Genomic DNA, 19,411 nt, shown 5'->3' on the forward strand with positions numbered 1-19,411 from the left:
CTCTCTCTACACTTTATTACTTTTTTAATTTTTAAAGATTTTATTTATTTATTTGAGAGAAAAAGAGAGAGAGAGAGAGAGAAACAGCATGAGAGGGGAGCAGGTAAGAGGGAGAAGCAGGCTCCCTGGAGCCCGATGTGGGACTCGATCCCAGGACTCTGGGATCATGACCTGAGCCAGAGGCAGTCGCTTAACCAACTGAGCCACCCAGGCACCCCTGACTGGCTTATTTTTAAAAAAATATTTTATTTATTTATTTGTTAGAGAGAGAGAGAGATCACACAAGCAGAGAGAGAAGCAGGATCCCTGCTGAGGAAGGAACCTGATGCGGGCCTCAATCCCAAGACCCTGGGATTATGACAGGAGCTGAAGGCAGATGCTTAACAGACTGAGCCACCCAGGTGCCCTCTCTCTACACTTTAAAGCAACACATACACACATAAATACCTAAGGCCAGACAGGCAGACTCGCAGGTGGTCACCATCTTTGCAGTCTGAATTGCTGTCCTTTTTCACCCAAATCCACCCTGTCCAGTCACGTTAGAAGGTGGAGGGAGAGGTGGAGAAGAAAAGCTCAATCACCAAACATAAGCCCCCAGTTACTACCTCCTCACTGTCCTCCCTACCCTCTGGGGCTTCTGTAACGAGCCTTCTACTTCCCAGCGCCGGTACAGCCTGCTGAACACTATGTCCATTCGACATCCAGCACTGGTGACTGCCTGGACAACCAGGTCCTGCGTGAGGCACTGGCCAGTAATGGAGAAGATGAGTGGTTCCTGGCCCCACAGAGCTCTCAGTATGGCGCAGGAGACAAGCAGGAGCATAGACAACCAACATACGGCATGACTAGACATGGTGAGGAAGCAAAGGGTGTTATGGGAGAAGGGACACCCAACCTGCTCCTGGAGGTTAAGCAGCACAGTTCAGTCAAGACCTGAAGGCTGTTAGAAGGTGGCCAGGGGAGTGGCATGTGCTGCTGGCAGAGGACAGAGACAAGAGCTGCATGGCAGGCTTACGGTACGCTAAAAAGGCCAGTACAGCTGCATGAGAACGTGTAACAGGGTTAGTGAGGAAAGGCAGAGAGGCTTGTAGGCCCGAGACAGAACCGCAGACCAAGATGGAGTTTGAATGTTGTCCTAAGAGCACAGGGGAAGCCACAGAAGGGTTTTAAGAAAAGGAGAGATGTAATCAGCGCATGTTACAAAGACAATTCCAGCTATGTTGCAGAGAACTGATGGCTGGGGGGTTGGGGGGGTGGGATGCCCACAAAGCTAAAGGCCAGTCACAGGAGGCAGTCCCAGAAATCCCAGGGAGAAATGTCAGTGACCCAGACGAGGAAGGGGGGCTGGGTTAGTGGATTTGCAGTAATAAGGAGGCAGGACTGGTAACACAGGTGACTCAGTCTGTGGGGAGAAAGTCAAACATACAAGGCCCTCACACTTGCTGGGCTGGGCCCCTTTATCTCCTTGCTTTCACCACAGCAAGCCCCGATCTCTCTTCTCCTAATTATGGTGCGAGAACCTGACTCGGCCCACTCTGCTCTGTTGTCCCCTTCTCAGCTCCCCTGGCAAAGAAGGGAAAAGAGAGAACCAGAAACATGTGGTTGAAGTGAACCAACTCAGTGGAATCCCACTGAAAGAGGAAGTGTTGGCGGCCGGTCCCTCCTACCACCGAAAATGCCAGCAGCCAGCACCGCCTGATCTGTGAGTGCCCTGGTGGGCTGGCAGGTAAGCCCAGGACCTGGAAGTTCTCTACCCACCATACCCACCCACCACCACTCCCCCTGGCCAGACTGTTAGAACACGCCCCCCCCCCAGAACTGTGCCCAGACGCCGCTGCCGCCTCTCCGGCGGCTGCTCCCTCTCTCCAGCCAGGTGGCACTGGAAGGGCTTCCCAAGGAGCCTGAGCAATCTCGGTCCTCCCCGAGGCTGATGGATGCTTCTCGGTATCCTGTGCTGACCTTTCTGTCCCGGTCGCCAGTCCTGTTTCCCTTCTGGACCCACCTAGCCCTGTATCTCCTGCACTCCTCCTTGCCCAGAGCCAGGACTCCTGGCAGGGATGCCTCCCCACTGGATGCCTCCGAGCCCCTCAGGAGGCTGGCAGCGGGGAGGGGCCAGTTCCACACCTTCTCTGCTGCCACCACGCTCCCCACATCTCCCTATCGCTGCTTCTCTATGAACATCCAGCTGAGACTCCCCCGAGAGGTTCCTCCTGTCCTCGGGGAGCTCCCCTCCCCCAAAGTGCCACAAATCTATAAACTATATAGGGTTTGTATGTGACCTTTTGTGTTTTTATTATTATTTTTTAAGATTTCATTAAATATTGACAGAGACACAGCGAGAGACGGAACACAAGCACGGGGAGTGGGAGAGGGAGAAACAGGCCTCCCGCCCGGCAGGGAGCCCGATGCGGGGCTCGATCCCAAGACCCCGGGACCATGACCCGAGCTGAAGACAGACGCCCAACAACTGAGCCACCCAGGCGCCCCGTGACCTTTTGTGTTTATCCTCTGTTGATGGACCTTAAATGCACAACATACGTATCTATAAAATCAGAAATACTTATGATCGTAACTTCCATTTTCATTTAAATATTTTATGCTTTCTTACATTCCAAAGATCACGGTGCTTCGAGCAGAGCCACGGTGCTTCGAGCAGAGTTACACAATCAAGTAACTCCACTTGCGTGTGAGTGTGCACAGTTCTCTGCAGCCTCTTGCGCAAACTAGCCTCCTCTGTCAGCCTGGAAGTTTCTGAAGGGCAGAAACCACACTGCCTGCTTCTCGGAATCCCCCATCTGACAAAGTCCTGCTTATTGTCAGATGGCATCTACGCCACCTCCCTGCTCCGATCTCTGGGTACCTCCCGGCAGGACCTCAGGAGGGGCTGCCTGTTCTACCATCCCCCCCATGCCCTCACTGAGCACGGTGACATCACAGCAGGTCCTATGCCCCGAGCAGCTGTACTCCGCGATTTGGAGAAAAGGTATGCAGGGTTCCTCACAGAAGTCTGACACGGGCCAGGCCTTCAAGGATCTCACAAGAGAAGTCACACCTCTGTTAAGCGGTAAGTGTTTGAGCAAAGGTGTGTAAACTGAGGTGCCGCTGAAGGGGGTGTGTGGAACCATGGGGGCAATTTGAACAGATCACCATTTCATAAACATAGCTGTTCTACCATTGCACCCACCTATTCCGCTTTATACTCACAGGGAATATAAAGATGATCACTGCGGCCGTTTCTGACGGAGGGTGGGGGAGGTTCTAGGAAAGAAGCTAAAAGTCTGTCAACACGGGTCAACTAAAGAAGCTACGGTATAAACATCCAGCGGAATGCAGTTATCAAAAATAATATGAAAGTTCTCTGTCCGGACAGGAAAGGAACACCAAGGCACGGGTGTTAGAAAGTCATGAAACGATTCGTGTGTGACCTCACGTTTTACACACACAGAGCTGAACTACTTTTCTCGCAGGAACAGTTGCAGAGAAGAGCAGGAAGGGGATGGGGGGGTTCCCTTTTCACTCTCACACACACACTTCTGACACGTTTGCGTTTTTACTACTGTGCCAGAACAAGAGAAACAAAAGTTCACAGTAAGTGATGCCACAGCCTAGACATGGGAGAGCCTAACCAGGGGCTCTCCACAAGTTCCTCTCCAACTCCAAGGGCCACTAGGTGAGTGCATAAACACACAACTTTTCTCCCGCCGGTCTCAAGGACGAGAAGGTGGCACGGTGGGTGCTGTGGGGTGAACTGGAGTGTGAAGTCCCAGAGACCAAGATTCAATCCCAGGTCTGCTTACGACTGCTTGGCTGGTCCTAAGGAGGCCACTGGGCTTCGGTGGAAGATCTTCCTCGTCTGTACTGGGCAGCAGAGAGATACAGAGCATGGGCTTTTAAAAGCCCACAGACCAGCCCTGCTACCCACAGGCTGTGATCTTAGATCAATCACGGACTGTCTCTCCCTCAGGACCTCCCTTTCCTCTTCCCATTCTTTTCTCAAAAAGCCAGGGTGGGGGAATAGAATCACTCGCCCTCCCAGAATGTTGCAAGTATTAAATGATACCACGTATCTAAAGTGCTACATACAGTGCTTAGCACCTCATATATGCTCAATAAACAGCAGCTACCGTCATTGCTGCTGAGTGAGGGCAATGACACCTGCCCCGTCTCCATAATGGAGTATTGAGATCTAGCCAGATGTATGCTGGGAAAGAGCTCCGGAAACAGAGCTGAACACAAAAGTGAGGGGTGCTTACATAAGGATTCCTCTCCCACCTCAATGCCAAGCCTCAGCTACCACACAGCTAAGATCCCTAGTGGCGGGGGGGAGGGGGGGCGATTATAGAATGCTCTTCATTCACCCTCTGGACAAAATTCTCATCGGTTATTTATTTGGGGGGTCCCCATATCAACTAGACAGGAAACCGTGAACCAGAAGGGGAAAATTGGACTGCTAGAAGTAGATACCGGCTTCTGCTAATTACACCACAGCCCAGGAACCCACAGAGTCCTTGTGGCCCATCCCTGGATCCCTTCAAATCCTCACAACTCTGATGCCCCATCCTCCAGACACTCCACAAACAGACCCACACTTCTCAAGGTCACGAAACCCAGCCCAACTCCTCAGGCTCTAACAAACATCATCCCAAAGCACACTCCTCTCCCAAGCTACTCCACAAACCATGGGAAACTTCCACAAACACATCTCCTCCCAGAGTCCTTCCGAGACGCTTCTTCAACACTGCCTGCTCTGCCAAATCCTCCCCCTGCCACCTTCCAGGTAGCCCCCCCCCCCCGTGTCCTCCTGTCTCCATCCCAGGTCCCCTTATCTCCACGCTGGACTCCAGCGCACTCCGGTCCAGGGTTCTCCACCTGACATCCTATACACACCTCCCATCTCAAGACCATTGCCCGCCGTACTCCTCCACATCCCCCAAACTGGAGTTTCCGCTCTGCAGCTCTTACATACAGGCTCCTAGAGCAAGTCCTGACCCTGTCCATGCTTCCACTCCCGGCACCCCACCCTACACTCGACAGTCACACATACCGGGGTCCCCAAAGTTTCGTCCTTAGGGGGAGGGCACACATTTTCCTCCTGGGACCCCCCGAGGCCCTCTTCTCATCGCGAGTCCTCATACAGGCACCTTTCATCCCGCCCCCCCCGCCCCGGTCCAAATGCTCTGGAACACACCCGGTCCCAGGCTCCCTGACTTCCTCTCCCCACTCAGGCCAGTTCCCCGTTCGACTCACTCTCGCCCTCGGCGGCTCCCAAGTTCTCCCGACGCCCCCTCTCCCACCCGAAGCCCATCAAGTTCCACCTCCAACCCTCATCTGGTCGGGGACGGGGGTGGGAACCCAGCGGCACCTTTCGGACTTTTGCTCACTCTCAACGAGACCCCCCCAACTCCTCCCACCACTCTCCGCTGAGTTCTCCTGGGCTCCCCTCAGGGCCCGAGGTCCCTCTCCAGGGAACCCGTCTGCCGGTCGGCTCACTCCCACACCAGCTCCCACCCGGTTCCGGTCCCCTGAACCCCTCCTCTCGGCCGGGCCCGGTCGGACCCTCCCGCCCCGGGGCCCCCCTCCCTCCTCGAGCCGCCAGGTGCCCTCAGGACCCCCCTCGGACGGCCCCTCACTCCGTCTCCGGGCCGGTCGCGGTCCCCTCCCGCCCCCCCCGGCCGTCCCGGCGGCCATTGCTCCAAGATGGCGGCGACGGCGGCGGCGGGTGAGGCCGGGCCGGGCCGGGCCGGGCGGGGGGTCGGGGGTCCCGGGGCGGCGCTTACCTGCAGCTCGGCGCGCTCGGCCTCCCAGCGGGCCTTCTCCGCTTCGAAGCGCGCCCACTCGTGCTGGATAAAGTGCAGGATCCCGGGCAGGCTCAGGGGCTCGGGCCCCGCCGTAGGCCCAGGGCTGCCTCCGCCGCCGCCTCCCTTACCAGCCGGGCCGGGCCCCGGGGCAGGGGCAGAGGGCGGGGCTGCCCCCGTCGGGCCGGGGCCCGCGCCGGAGCCCAGCGGGCGGCAGGAGGAGGCGGCGGCGGCGACCGAGGCGGCCGCTCGCTCCTCCATCATGGAGGCCCCGGGGCCGGCCCGCGCGCCCGCTGTGCCTCGCGCGCCTGCGCGGCCGTACCACTGCCACCGCCCCCCCCCACCCCGCCCGCGCGCGCGCTCGGCGGGGGCCGGGTGGGGGGGGGGCCGGTGATGGGAACGAGGCCGGGCGCGCGCCTCGCCCACCCGGGTCGACCCCGGAAGCGCGCGCGCGCGCGCGCGCGTGCGGGGGGGAGGGAAGGGGCGGGGCGGAGATGCGCGCCCTGAGGAGCGCTGAGACCCGGGCCCGGCCCGAGGGTCGCGCCTGGGAAGAGCGGGACTTTGGAAGGAGCCGCTTTCTGCCCCTCTCCTCCTGCTTCGCCGCAAAGAAAAATTCTAACCCCCTCCAGACCCAAACGTCACTCTCCTTGACACTGTCCCTCTGAGAGAAAAGGCGACCACCAGGGGTGGTTTCAGCAATGGCCCCGTGCTCTCTGATTCCTGGTCCAGGTCGGTAGTCATGGTAACCCTTCCCCAGCCTGGAACCGTCCCCCTTTGTGGTTATGGAGCCCCAAACCTCTCCTGTCTCTGCACCAGGAGGAGATTGCTAAGGTAACCTAAGTCCCTGGTGGTCCTTCTGCCTCTACCTTCATTTGGTTACTATGGCAACCTCACCTAGCACTCAGGTAGAAAGGACCCCAGCCCCAAGGACACTGATTGCTGAGAGAACACCTCTTTCCCAACCCCTCCCCCTAGCCACCTAGTTGGCATTACCATGGTAACCGTTCCCCCCCCCCCCATCGTGGGAGGTCCATGGACCAAACCAACCAGGTGTTTTTATTTAGAGAAGATGCTCTGCTGAGGAGTTGTTGCTATGGTTACAGGGCCTGGACCAGGAGGTGGAAACAGGCAAGGCCAACCCCTGGTTACTATGGTAACAAGGACAGTCCCCCTTCCCGTGACCCTAAGAACCAGGCCCACCAAGGTAGGAGACAGTTTTAAGATTGTGTCTCAGGATGGAGTAGGTCTAGGGAAGAGGTTGTCACGGTAACAGCTTTGGTCACTTCTAGCCCCACCTTTCTGGACACATTCATTCATAAGAAAGGGATGGTTATAGGTTGCTATGATAACTGACATCCTTCCCACCCATTCCTGAGATACCCCAGGTGGTGCCTGAGCTTATAGAACTTCAAAAAGTAAAGGATTCTCTGACCTTCTCATTGCCACTTTTGTAGGTAAGGTGAAATCATACTCTACTGTGCAAAATTGGCTGATTTGGGGTTTTCTGGTTCTCGTTCCCTCAGCAGTGCAGCTGAGCTGGGCTGGAACCGCCCACCCGGAGGTCCTGCAGCACCCGAGGAGGTAAGAAGTTCCTCAGTGTCACCAGCACTCCTGTGGAAACGGCCCTTCCCGCATATTGTTCATCTTCTTTGCCTGTCACATTCCCATTCCACCGATGCAGCAGCTGAGGCCCAGTCCAGAGCAGAGCTCAGGCTGGGTGAACCTAGGCCTAAAGTGAATCTGGATCCACTTACATTGTGTTCTGTGAGGAATGGAGAGACAAAGTCTCAGCCTAACTGTCCTCTTCTCCCCTGACCACCTTTTCTCTCTCACACCCCCCGCTGGTTTCCTGACCTGTCTGTAAGTTCTGTGTGTGGTTTTTGTCTTCCTACCTCTGGAGGGCCTGCCCAGTGACCGCTTCGATCTTTCCCTGTCCCCAGAACACAGGGTCTGGCACAGACGTTACTCAGTAAACATCTGTCTGTTGAGTTAATGGGTTGAATTCATTAAGTGATGTGCCGTATTCAGCTTTGAAAAGCACCCGTCAGGTTAGGGCCGCAGAACGCTCACTGAAGGTGGACGGCGAGCTGGGCTGTCTGAGTGGACCCAAGAGAGTCAGCAGAACTTATTGGTTGAAAACATGACTCTAGAGCCAGTGTTGTGGGTCAGATCCGGGGTCCACCATTTCCCAGCTGTGTGGCCTTGAATGAGTGACTTCACTTCTCTGTGCTGCTTCTTCCTCATCTTTAAATGTTATCACAACATGAAAATTAAACAAGGTAATTTAAGCAAAGTGCTTAGGAAGGTATCTGGCATATCATGAGCAGGTAGAATTATTGATACTATCATCGTATTGTGATTCAGAGAAACACAGAACATTCAGACCTTCAGAATCATCACTTCATACCCTTTGCCTCGATAAAGGAGTCTTGAGCCCTTATAGTTGGGGAAGTCAAGACCAACCGTGTCAGGGTACTGGATGATTCCTTTCTCTTTCTTCTCTGGGCCCCTCACCTGCTGGTCTGGCTATCGTAGCCACTGGTCTCTGAAGACCCGATTTCTGTCCTCTCTCCTGCTGGGCACCTCATGGCCCAGAGTCAGCCAGACAGAGCATGCCGAGAGCCAGGGCCTGGGAGGTTCTCCCTGCGTCCTTTCTGTCTCTGAGCCACAGTTTCCCCGTCTGAACAACTGGAGTCAGTCATTCAGGCTGCACACGTTTACTGAGCACATGCTATGTGCCAGGCACTGAGCTGCGCTCTGAGCACACAGCAAGGAACAAAATAATAAGTAAAATCTACGTGATCATGACTAGGGGAGAAAAACGCAGGGATGGGGCACAGGAAATATCTGGGTGATAGGGAGATACGTTTTGAAAAAAGAGTGGCCAAAGAAAGGGCTCGCTGGACAGGTGACATCTGAGCAGAGACCCAAGGGCCATGAGGGAGGAGCCATGCAGATACCTGGGGGAGAGTGTCCAGGCAGAGGGAATAGCCGGTACTTTGGCTGAAGTCCCCTGGGCGTATTTGAAGACTGGTGTTTGGTGGCCAGTGTGTGGCTGGAGCTGACGAGTCAGTGGGAGAGGCTGGGGGATCACATGGGGCCTTATGTGAAGACTTTGGCTTTTCCTTTGAGTGAGTTGTAAGCCACAGAAGGATTTGAGCAGAGGCAAGACAGGATCTAATTTGAGTTTTCACAAGATCCCTCTGGGTGCAGAGTGGGGAACAGACTGGGGGTGGGGGGTGGAGAATGAGGGCAGAGCAGGAAGATGGTCTCTATAGAATCTTTAGAAGATTCTAGAACTGTCAGTGGTCTCCTGTGCTTCTGTGTACATAAGCTCTGAGAGTCTAAGATTTTTAAGACCCCGAAGATTCTATGGTTCCAAAGGTTCCTCCCCCCACCCACGGTAATGTGAGGTCAGAGTTGTTGTTTGTCACTGTGTGCTGTGTGTCCGCTGTTGGGTCCCCAGTGCCTAGAACAGTGCCTGGCGTATTGTAGGGGTTCCACAGAAAGGGAAGAACTGAAGGAAGGAAGAATCAATCTAAGGTCCAGAAGGCGATTCCAAGGTTTTAAAGATTAAGAAGTTGCTCTTAAAGTGCAACTCAGATTCTTAAATGCCAACCGAGTTGGGTCAGAGAAGGGCAAGCAGGCCTGGGATGGGTAAAGACGGGGAGGAGAGCATTCCTGGTAGGAGAGAGAAAGCGAGCGAGGAGGCAGGACCCAGGGCCCCGAGCCACAGTACAGAGTTTGACTTCAGGAAACTGAGGCCTTATAGATTCGGAGAACCCTGTCCTTGGGCATCAATTTTCCACCAAGTGCACTTTCAGTACCCACCCGTGTGCCAGGAACACAGAAGTGATCGAGGAAGCCCTGGCTTTACCCTCCCGGGTCTCACAGTCTCGTAGGGGAGACAGACCCATCCCCGGATGATGCCCAACCAGAACGAGCAGGGCTGGGATGGGGAGCCCAGGGGCTTCAAGAGCCCACAGAGGACTTCTGACCCAGCCTGGGGTTCAGGGAGGGCTTCCTGGGGGGAGGAGGCATCAGAGCTGAGACCTAAAGCATAAGTAGGAGTTCTCGAGGAGAAAAGAGGCATGGGGAGAAGGGGTGTTCAGGAAGAGAATCTTCTAAGCTGAAAGAACAGAATGTACAAAGGCCTAGAAATAACATCTGTTGGAGGAAAAGTCCAAGGTGGCTTAGGCAGAGTTTGACACATGGCAGGAGATGGAGCTGGACTGGTGGGCCAGCAAGAGACCCAAGGTCACCCAAGGTCTTGTGGGAGGTTGTAAGAAACTTAAACTTTTTCCTCACGGTACTGGGTAGCCATGGCAGGTTCTGAGCAGGGAGGGAGAGGTCAGGTTTGTGCTTTATGAAGACCCCTCTGGCTGCCATGAGGAGCAGAGTTGGTCAGGAGACCAGGGGAGGCTGAGCCGGGATCTGGGTGGACCAGGGTTGAAGGGGGAGCTGTGGTCAGAAGTATTTAGGAGGTAGGAAGATTAGCTGGGTCTCTGATGTCCCCCTTTCTGGGAGCAGTAGAAACCTATGGAAATCCTTCCTGGGGAAATTTTTTTTGAGTATTTATTTGCTCAGAGCCCAGAGAGTGAGTTAGCGTGTTGTAGGAGTACTGGAGACCAGCCGAGCTAGCTTCCCGTTGTGATGGGGACAGTGAGACAGCGCCATCTGGGGGTTGCTTAGGAGTGCGGGGATGAGTGAAGGGTGGGTGTGTCCTATGGCCCACAGCTGCTCATCAAAAGAGACTACCCACTCCCCTTTTATTTTTTTATTTTTAAGATTTTATTTTTTTGACAGAGAGAGACACAGCGAGAGAGGGAACACAAGCAGGGGGAGTGGGAGAGGGAGAAGCAGGCTTGCCGCGGAGCAGGGAGCCAGAGGTAGGGCTCGATCCCAGGACCCTGGGATCATGACCTGAGCCGAAGGCAGACGCTTAACGACTGAGCCACCCAGGCGCCCCTCCACTCCCCTTAAAAAAAAAAAAATCATCATTTTATTTTTATCCTTTTATTATTTGATAGAACTTAGCATTCAAAGTATTTTTGTTTTTATTTTTTAATTTAAGGTTTTAAATTCTAGTTAACACATATGGTAAAATTGCTTTGTGTTTGTTTTTTTAAGTAGTGGTCAATATTAAAAATTGGGACAGTTGTGACTTAAGAAAACACTTCTAGCTTCTCTTGCAAAACCAAATCGATCTGGCTGACCATCGGGAAAGAGATGGCCAGATGGCACAGGATTTGAGGAAGTGAGAAGGGGACAGTGGGGGAGGGGCTTGGCGGGCCAATGCTGAGGCAGCAGCCTCACCCGGGAGCCAGGGCCAGAGTGTGAGAGGGACAGGAGAGACAGATCGGGGGCGGGAGCTTCCTGGAGGAGGGAATGGTGGAGCAGAAGGTGCAAGCTGGGCCTGGGAATGGAGTGGGACATTTATAACTGAACCCAAACCTGAATGAGAAGTCGCCAAAGAAAAGGATAAAGATTAGTTGCGATTGAACAAGGAAGAAGGGAAGGTGAAACACTTGATAAAACCTTTTCTGAGCACCAGGCTCTGTGCTGGGTGGAACTAGGGACCCAGCAGGGATTGAAACAAGCTCAGAACCTACCCAGTGGGCGGATACAGACCTGTCCCCACGCAGAAATGCCGTAGAGTGGTGGGCTAGGGTGGGACAGCTGAAACCAAACAGAGAAAGGGCTGGGAAAGAAGGGCAGCGCTGAGGATGGAAGGGGGTGGGGGGGTAGGAGGCTTCTGACAACCAGCTCCAGCCTCGTCTTTCGTTCTCCCCTCCCCAGGATGCCCTGGAAGCCCAGCTAGGGCCCGACTTTGGCCCCATGCGTCTCACCCGCTGCCAGGCTGCCCTGGCAGCCGCCATCACACTCAACCTCCTGGTCCTCTTCTATGTCTCATGGCTGCAGCACCAGCCCAGGAACTCCCGGGCCCGGGGTCCCCGCCGTGGAGGGGCTGCCGGCCCCCGCGTCACCGTCCTGGTGCGGGAGTTCGAGGCCTTTGACAACGCGGTGCCTGAGCTGGTGGACTCCTTCTTGCAACAGGACGCAGCGCAGCCCGTGGTGGTGGCCGCCGACACGCTCCCCTACCCGCCCCTGGCCCTGCCCCGCATTCCCAACGTTCGCCTGGCGCTGCTCCAGCCTGCCCTGGACCGGACCGCCGCGGCCTCGCGCCCCGAGACCTATGTGGCCACCGAGTTCGTGGCCCTGGTGCCCGACGGGGCGAGGGCCGAGGCACCGGGCCAGCTGGAGCGCATGGTGGAGGTGCTCCGGGCGGGAGGGGCACGCCTGGTGGCCGCCCCCGTCGCCTCGGCCAACCCTGCCCGGTGCCTGGCCCTGAACGTCAGCCTGCGGGAGTGGACGGCCCGCTACGGCCCCGCGCCCTCCGCGCCCCGCTGCGACGCCCTGGACGGAGACGCCGTGGTGCTCCTGCGCGCCCGCGACCTCTTCAACCTGTCGGCGCCCCTGGCCCGGCCGGTGGGCACCGGCCTCTTCCTGCAGACGGCCCTGCGCGGCTGGGCGGTGCAGCTGCTGGACCTCCAGTTCGGCGCTGCGCGCCAGCCCCCCCTGGCCACGGCCCACGCGCGCTGGAAGGCGGAGCGCGAGGGGCGCACGCGGCGGGCGGCGCTGCTGCGCTCGCTGGGCATCCGCCTGGTGAGCGGGGAGGGTGGGCGCCTCGAGTGGTTCGGTTGCAGCAAGGAGACCCCGCGCTGCTTCGGGACGGTGGTGGGCGACACGCCGGCCTACCTCTACGAGGAGCGCTGGACGCCCCCGTGCTGCCTGCGCGCGCTGCGCGAGACCGCCCGCTACGTGGTGGGCGTGCTGGAGGCGGCGGGCGTGCGCTACTGGCTGGAGGGCGGCTCGCTGCTCGGGGCCGCCCGCCACGGGGACATCATCCCGTGGGACTACGACGTGGACCTGGGCATCTACCTGGAGGACGTGGGCAACTGCGAGCAGCTGCGGGGGGCCGAGGCGGGCTCGGTGGTGGACGAGCGCGGCTTCGTGTGGGAGAAGGCCGTAGAGGGCGACTTCTTCCGCGTGCAGTACAGCGAGAGCAACCACCTGCACGTGGACCTGTGGCCTTTCTACCCCCGCAACGGAGTCATGACCAAGGACACGTGGCTGGACCACCGGCAGGATGTCGAATTCCCCGAACACTTCCTGCAGCCTCTCGTGCCCCTGTCCTTCGCTGGCTTCGTGGCGCAGGCGCCTAACAACTACCGTCGCTTCCTGGAGCTCAAGTTCGGCCCTGGGGTCATCGAGAACCCCGAGTACCCCAACCCGGCACTCCTGAGTTTGGCGGGAAGCAGCTGAAGCTCCAGCGCCCGCTCCTGGGGTCTGAAGAACACTCATGCGCGGGGAGCTGCCCTTTGCTTTGGCGCCGCTGGCATTTGGTGGGCGGGCCGGGGACGGGCCTGGACTTCGAAGACCTGCCCTGCCCAAGATTTCCAAGAGCTTGGGTTTTATTTAGAGCACGGACAGTTTTATAAAGAGGAAAAAGTGTACGTTCTGCGGCTGGACTACCGCGATTAAAACCCCGGCTCTACCTCTTACTAGTGGGGCCGGCCTGGGAGAGTGTCCCAGTTTCTGGGTGCGCATCACTTTCCTCCAGGATTCAGTGAGTGCCCTCGCAGTGTCTCGCTCGCAAAGAGCCCGCAGGACACTTGGTTGCTGGGGTTGCTTCCGCCACTAGAGGGCGCCTTTGTCCTGCTCTGGGGCCAAGGCCCGAGCAAGCCCGGAACTCCCCGTTCCCGTTAGAGAGCCTTTGGTCTCTCTAATCCCCCGTACCTAGAGGGACAAGATGACTATCTCCCTTCTTCCAGAATGCGACCTCCTTGCTTCCTGGGAAAGCCCTGCGAGATGCATGCTGCTCTTAACCCCATCTTACAGAGGAGGAAACAGGCTCAGCCCTGAGTTGCAGCTGTGGTTAGGAACCGAGCTCTGGATGCCAGACTCACTCCATGTTAACTGCGTTACCTCATTGTAATGCTCCGCACCTGTTGGCCCGCTTGCACGGCGGGATAAACAGCAATCCTAGCTCACATTACTCAGCACGTACGGTGTGCCCGGCATCCCTCTCAGTGTTGGACACGGATTAACTGATCAATCTCTCACCTCAACCCTCTGAGGCGGGAGGGAGCTGCTATTATTTCTATTTTACAAGTGAGCACACTGAGGCGGGAATGGTAAAGTCACTTGCCCATGGTCAGACAGCTTAGGAAGTGACAGAGCAGGGACTCGAACCCAGACAGTCAGGCTGGAGCCCACACTGAAGTTGGGTACTCTGCCCCGCTCTAGTAACGCAACATGAGAGGGAGGGCCCCGGGAGGCCGCAGCACTTAGCAGGTGAAGCCATGGCGGCCTTCCTTTTGTGATCATGCACCCGAGAGTAAATGGTGTTTGGGCAAGTATCCTGAATATGTGTATTTATTTATAAGTTATATACAGGTACTACTATCATTCTGTACATTAGTAATGAGGCTTAAATTATCCCATTTTAAAATTTAAAATAAACCTAGAGGTTTTTGTCTACCTGGCTCATCTCAGTGACTTGTCTCGCACACCCCCTGGGTGTGTGCACCCAGCTTTTGGGACCACGGGCTCTGGGGCGGGAGAGGCCTGGGGTCAAAACCCAGCGCTGCCAGTTTCTCCCATTGGGAACTTGGGCCGTGGTGACCCTGCCTCTCTGAACCTCTGCTTTGCACCTGGGAAACGCGGGTCATGAATGTTCACCCCCCAGGGGTGCTGTGAGCCACTTGAGTGGAAAGGGCTCAGGAATCAAGGCTGGGTTTGGCTCCTGGCGTGGCCACACTTATTTTCTTTGTGATCGTAGGCAAGTCAATGCCTCCCCGGACCTATAGGTTGGGTGTGGGGGAGGGGTGATAGTGCAGAAGCAGGAAGCCCTTGGAGGAGGAGGCGTCACAGACCAGCAAGAGAAGATAAATGGAAATCTGGCCCACTCTCAAACGGGGCTCCCACATCCAAAGTCTGACTTCGTAGAACACAGCCTCTGTTTTTAGCCACTGAACCCGCAAATGGCTCCCAGAGACTGTTGGGTTTCCATGGAGCATTCTGGAAACATATGGGGATGATTTGGGTTATCACTGCGATCGGGTGGTGCTTTTGGCTCTTGGGAGGCATAGCCCAGGGATGGAGATGTCATAATATGCAGGGCTCTCCACATAATAAAGCATTGGCCTTTGTCACATACGGTTTTGAAATGTCCCGTTGGACATTCACGAAGGAAGAGTGATGTTCAAAATCGTTTGCAACTGGTACGGTGATATAAATTAATATATACGTCAATATATGCATCAAAATGTTTAAATATTTTTTTCTTCTCTGAAGAATGGGAACGATCTCTCTATATACATATTTCTTTAAATTGTTCGCCAAGAACATAAGCTGAAGCTCAAATCATTCTTAAATCATGCAATGATTTTGTTTTATTTAGAAACTTACTTAGAAATTGTTGGTGCGATTTCTTGATTGATATGCTAAATATATATACACATATATATTCATTTATTTAATTACTTTATTATATTAAATATATATAAAATAATCTTGGCTTAGCTGTGATTTGATAAGAAAACCACATCAAGTGCTTCTGGCAACTTCCCATTAAACTGAATGCCATTGGGTGACTTGGGGTCTCAACAGATAAAGAATTTCTCTTAGCACCATCCGTAGTGTTTTGGTGTTTTCTCCTCTCTTCATTGTTCCTGAACTAATAACAATTACACTAAAAACTTTTGTAGCCTTTATAATACTGCCTGACAGCTTTGTGTATTCAGTCTCTTTATGATCGACTAGGTAGAAATAGGACAGAAAACCTATTGCAGCAATTAACTTGAATTAATGAGTTTGTATTAGGATATGTTATTACTGAATTTTAGTGCTTTCTCAATTCCTTTTGCATGATTAGCCAGCCAGGAGTATTTCGATATTGTAAAAACCAGCACATCCATACTAGTGCATATTAACCAAACTTTAGCCTCACGTGGAAAAACTTGGTTAAGAATTATCTGAGCCCCAGGGGCGCCTGGCTGGCTCAGTCGGAAAGAGCACGTGACTCTTGATCTCAGGGTCGTGAGTTCAAGCCCCACGTTGGGGGTAGAGATGACTAAATAAACTTTAAAAAATAAATAACATAAAATCATGTGCAGGTGGGTTATAGTATCTATGACCTTCATTTCAGCAGAGCCCAGAGGATTTTCCCAGAGCTGATAAGCCAACATGTGGCCGTGATGTGATTAAAGCATGAAAATATTACATTATAGATTACTGATCTGTTGGTAAACGATCATCGCCATGGACCCCCTGTTATTACCCGCCTGGCTCTCCATGGGGACTCCCTGGACTTCTCTCCCCCCACTCCCCCAGCAACCAAGGGGTTAACACTAGGCACAGCCAGAGGGAAGGAGGTTCAAGTCTCTACTGCTGTTGGACCCTCTGCTCCCTTTACCAAGCAGTAAATATTTGTGTGTCCTCCTGGGCATTACAAAAGATTTGCTATGGCAAGTCAATGGCTGGTAAACCACCTGTGGACATATGCACCTTTATACACAATGGCCCCAAACCAGAAACCACCCAGTGTCCGTGTCAGGTGGGTGGATACACAAACCTGCACCCAGACAGTGGAATACTCGCCGGTGATTGAAAACAAAAGGGAATAAACCGATATGTGCGCGAACGTGACTAAATCTCAAAGGCATTATGCTAAGTAAAAGAAACAGGAGGGGCGCCTGGGTGGCTCAGTTGAGCGACTGCCTTCGGCTCCGGTCATGACCCAGGAGTCCCGGGATCGAGTCCCACATCGGGCTCCCTGCTCGGCGGGGAGTCTGCTTCTCCCTCTGACCCTCCCCCCTCTCATGCTCTCTCTCTCTTATTCTCTCTCTCAAATAAATAAATAAAATAAAATAAAAAAGAAACAGGACACGAGAAAGCTACCTGCTACAGGATTCCACTAATGCGAAATTCTAGGAGATGCAAACTAATCTTCAGTGACCCAAAGCAGATCAGTGGTTGCCTGGGCCTGGGGGCGGAGGGAGGGACAGAATGCAAAGGAGCACCAGGCTATTTGGGGGTGCTAGGAATATCATGTATCTTGATTGTGGTGGTTTTCAATATCTATGCATCTGTCAGTTTTATGCAAATACTTACTTTCATGGATATACTTTATTGTATACAAATTATACCTTAATAAGGTTGACACCCCCCCCAAAAAAAGCAGATTGGGAGAGGGAGTCCAGCAGGCCTAGAAACATTGTCGCAATGAAAGACAAAGGTGTGGGGCGCCTGGGTGGCTCAGTCGGTTAAGCGGCTGCCTTCGGCCCAGGTCGTGATTCCAGGGTCCTGGGATCGAGTCCCATGTCAGGCTCCTTAGCAAAGCAGGGAGCCTGCTTCTCCCTCTCCCTCTACCTGTCGCTCCCCCTGCTTGTAACTCTCTCTAATAAAAAATAAAAAATCCTAAAAAAAAAAAAAAGAAAAAGGTGTGATTACTCTGTACCTGCCAGCCCCCCATCCTGGCCCAATGCAGGGCTAGTGTGAGGACTCCCTCCCAAGCTAGACTCCTTCGAAGGAGCAAGAGGGGTGTCCCAAAAAAAGGGGTGAGTGGAGCCATGGAGAAAGGGAGAGGGAGGTGGGAGCCGGGCCCCAGAGGATGGCTGTCCAGATGCTTTTCCTTCTTTTCTTATGTAACCTTCACCAGTGACCTTGGGGTGAGGCATAACAGGGCCATAGTCATCAGAGGATGAGACTCCACAGTGCTTAGGTAAGGCGACAGGGCTGGCGGGCAGCAGAAACAGGATCTCAACCAGGTAACAGCCTCTTCTGGCCAGGTGGCTCTGTAGCTGGAGCCCGACTCATTCATTCTGCAAATATTTATTGAGTGCCTACCATGCGCAAGGCACCATGCTGTGCTCTGGGCAGACAGTGGTGAACAGGACAGAGGTGGCTCCCTCGTGGAGTGCACATCCTAGTGGGGACCAGGTCTGGGAGCCCCTGTCCACACTCAGAAGGCTTGAAATGGTTCCAGATTTTTTATTTTTAAAGATTTTATTTATTCATTTGACAGAGAGAGACACAGCGAGAGAGGAAACACAAGCAGGGGGAGCGGGAGAGGGAGAAGCAGGCTTCCCGCCGAGCAGGGAGCCCAATGTGGGGCTCGATTCCGGGACCCTGAGATCATGAAGGCAGACGCCTAACGACTGAGCCACCCAGGCGCCCGGTTCCAGACTTTTTAAATGACCCAGATCAGTATCTTAGGCAAATTAGTGGCATGTGCCCAGTAAGTCTTGAAAATGGAATTGAAAAACGGGGAAATTGGAACTTGGCCTAGTTATGGATTCCATATATGTATACATATTGTACATATAGGATATGGGATATATTACACATGCGTGTATCTCTTTAGACAGGCATCCTTCATAATCTGATCCATTCCCCCAAAAGCACTAAATAGAAAATTTGAAGATAGGGCGCCTTGGTGGCTCAGTCAACTGGTTAAGCGTCTGCCTTCAGCTCCGGTCATGATCCCAGGGTCCTGGGATCAAGTCCCACATCGGGCTCCCTGCTTGGCGGGAAGCCTGCTTCTCCCTCTCCCACTCCCCCTGCTTGTGTTCCTGCTCTCGCCCTCGCTCTCTCTCTCTGTCAAATAAACAAAATCTTTAAAAAAAAAGAAAGAAAATTTGAAGATAAACAACTATTTTAAGTGGGGAAAATAATGCACTCCCAGCTCCTTCCAACAACCCCAACCAATTTCCCCAAATACCGTTAAAACTCTTTTTTTAAAAGATTTTATTTATTTATTTGAGAGAAAGAATGAGAGAGAGAGAGAGAGCATGAGAGGGGGTTGGGTCAGAGGGAGAAGCAGACTCCCCGCCGAGCAGGGAGTCCGATGCGGGACTCGATCCCGGGACTCCAGGATCATGACCTGAGCCGAAGGCAGTCGCTTAACCAACTGAGCCACCCAGGCGCCCCAATTACCATTAAAACTCTTAAAACACTTTTATAACCACCCACCAAGGATTTTGGCATAACAGAAAGCATTGAAAACGCCAATTGCTTCATTATTCAACACTTAATGAACTCATTAGTGGTTATGTTTGTGTGCAATACACAATTTTTCACCGAATCAGATATGAATTATATTTTCCTTCCACACTGCAATGATCATGAGATGTAACTAAATACCCCCCCCCCCCCGCAAAATGCTGAAGATACTCAAGATACCATCTGTAATTGAACTCAGATTGGTGGTGCTTCCATGTACCTGGCAGGAGCCTACATAGGGCTCTGGGAGGGGAAGGTAATATGTTTCAGCAATGTACAAGGCAGGATTGTTAGAGCAGGTGAGGCGCGATTGGTGTCATCCACATCCTGGACTCAAACGGGACTTAAAAACAGTTGCACGGGGCGCCTGGGTGGCTCAGATGGTTAAGCATCTGCCTTCAGCTTGGGTCATGATCCCGGGGTCCTGGGACCGAGCCCGTCTGGCTCCTGGCTCAGCGGAGAGCCTGCTTCTCCCTCTACCTCTCCCCCACTCATGCTCTCTCTGTATCTCTGTGTCTCGAATTAATAAATAAAATATTTAAAAAAAT

General features: G+C 53.9%; 2 protein-coding genes across 6 annotated transcripts in view; one reads left to right on the plus strand and one right to left on the minus strand.

Annotated features, from left to right (window-relative positions):
• The window catches only part of STRN4 (striatin 4), a 29,127-nt gene extending 23,051 nt beyond the window's left edge, over positions 1-6,076 (minus strand). For 2 of the 3 annotated variants that reach the window (XM_088027672.1, XM_028087992.2), the window contains exon 1: positions 5,778-6,076. In XM_088027672.1, the coding sequence (XP_087883798.1) occupies positions 5,778-6,059 (282 nt within the window). In that variant the 5' untranslated portion in view covers positions 6,060-6,076. The remainder of the gene's footprint in view (positions 1-5,777) is intronic. The other variant, XM_028087991.2, reaches the window with a different exon arrangement.
• FKRP (fukutin related protein) lies at positions 2,704-14,339 on the plus strand. 3 transcript variants are annotated; one of them, XM_028087995.2, is made up of 3 exons: positions 2,704-3,064; positions 7,319-7,376; positions 11,595-14,339. In XM_028087995.2, the coding sequence occupies exon 3, from the start codon at positions 11,634-11,636 to the stop codon at positions 13,119-13,121; it is 1,488 nt and encodes a 495-aa protein (XP_027943796.1). In that variant the 5' UTR covers positions 2,704-3,064; positions 7,319-7,376; positions 11,595-11,633; the 3' UTR covers positions 13,122-14,339. The 3 variants fall into 3 exon arrangements, with proteins under 3 accessions (XP_027943796.1, XP_027943799.1, XP_087883799.1); XM_028087998.2 differs by lacking the exon at positions 2,704-3,064 and adding an exon at positions 5,703-5,719; XM_088027673.1 differs by lacking the exon at positions 2,704-3,064 and adding an exon at positions 6,298-6,626.
• Positions 14,340-19,411: the final 5,072 nt, after the last annotated feature.

Source organism: Eumetopias jubatus, unplaced genomic scaffold (assembly GCF_037043125.1).
Source record: "Eumetopias jubatus isolate StellerSeaLion01/CBP00866 unplaced genomic scaffold, mEumJub1_p1.0 scaffold_10, whole genome shotgun sequence".
Lineage (NCBI taxonomy): Eukaryota > Metazoa > Chordata > Mammalia > Carnivora > Otariidae > Eumetopias > Eumetopias jubatus.

Excerpts from the sequence above, each read along its gene's own strand:
- FKRP (XM_088027673.1), top strand. The coding sequence starts at position 6,535 with ATGGTAACCCTTCCCCAGCCTGGAACCGTCCCCCTTTGTGGTTATGGA. Across the intron at positions 6,627-7,318 it reads ACCAGGAGGAGATTGCTAAG|CAGTGCAGCTGAGCTGGGCT; the intron begins GTAACCTAAGTC and ends TCGTTCCCTCAG. Across the intron at positions 7,377-11,594 it reads GTCCTGCAGCACCCGAGGAG|GATGCCCTGGAAGCCCAGCT; the intron begins GTAAGAAGTTCC and ends TCCCCTCCCCAG.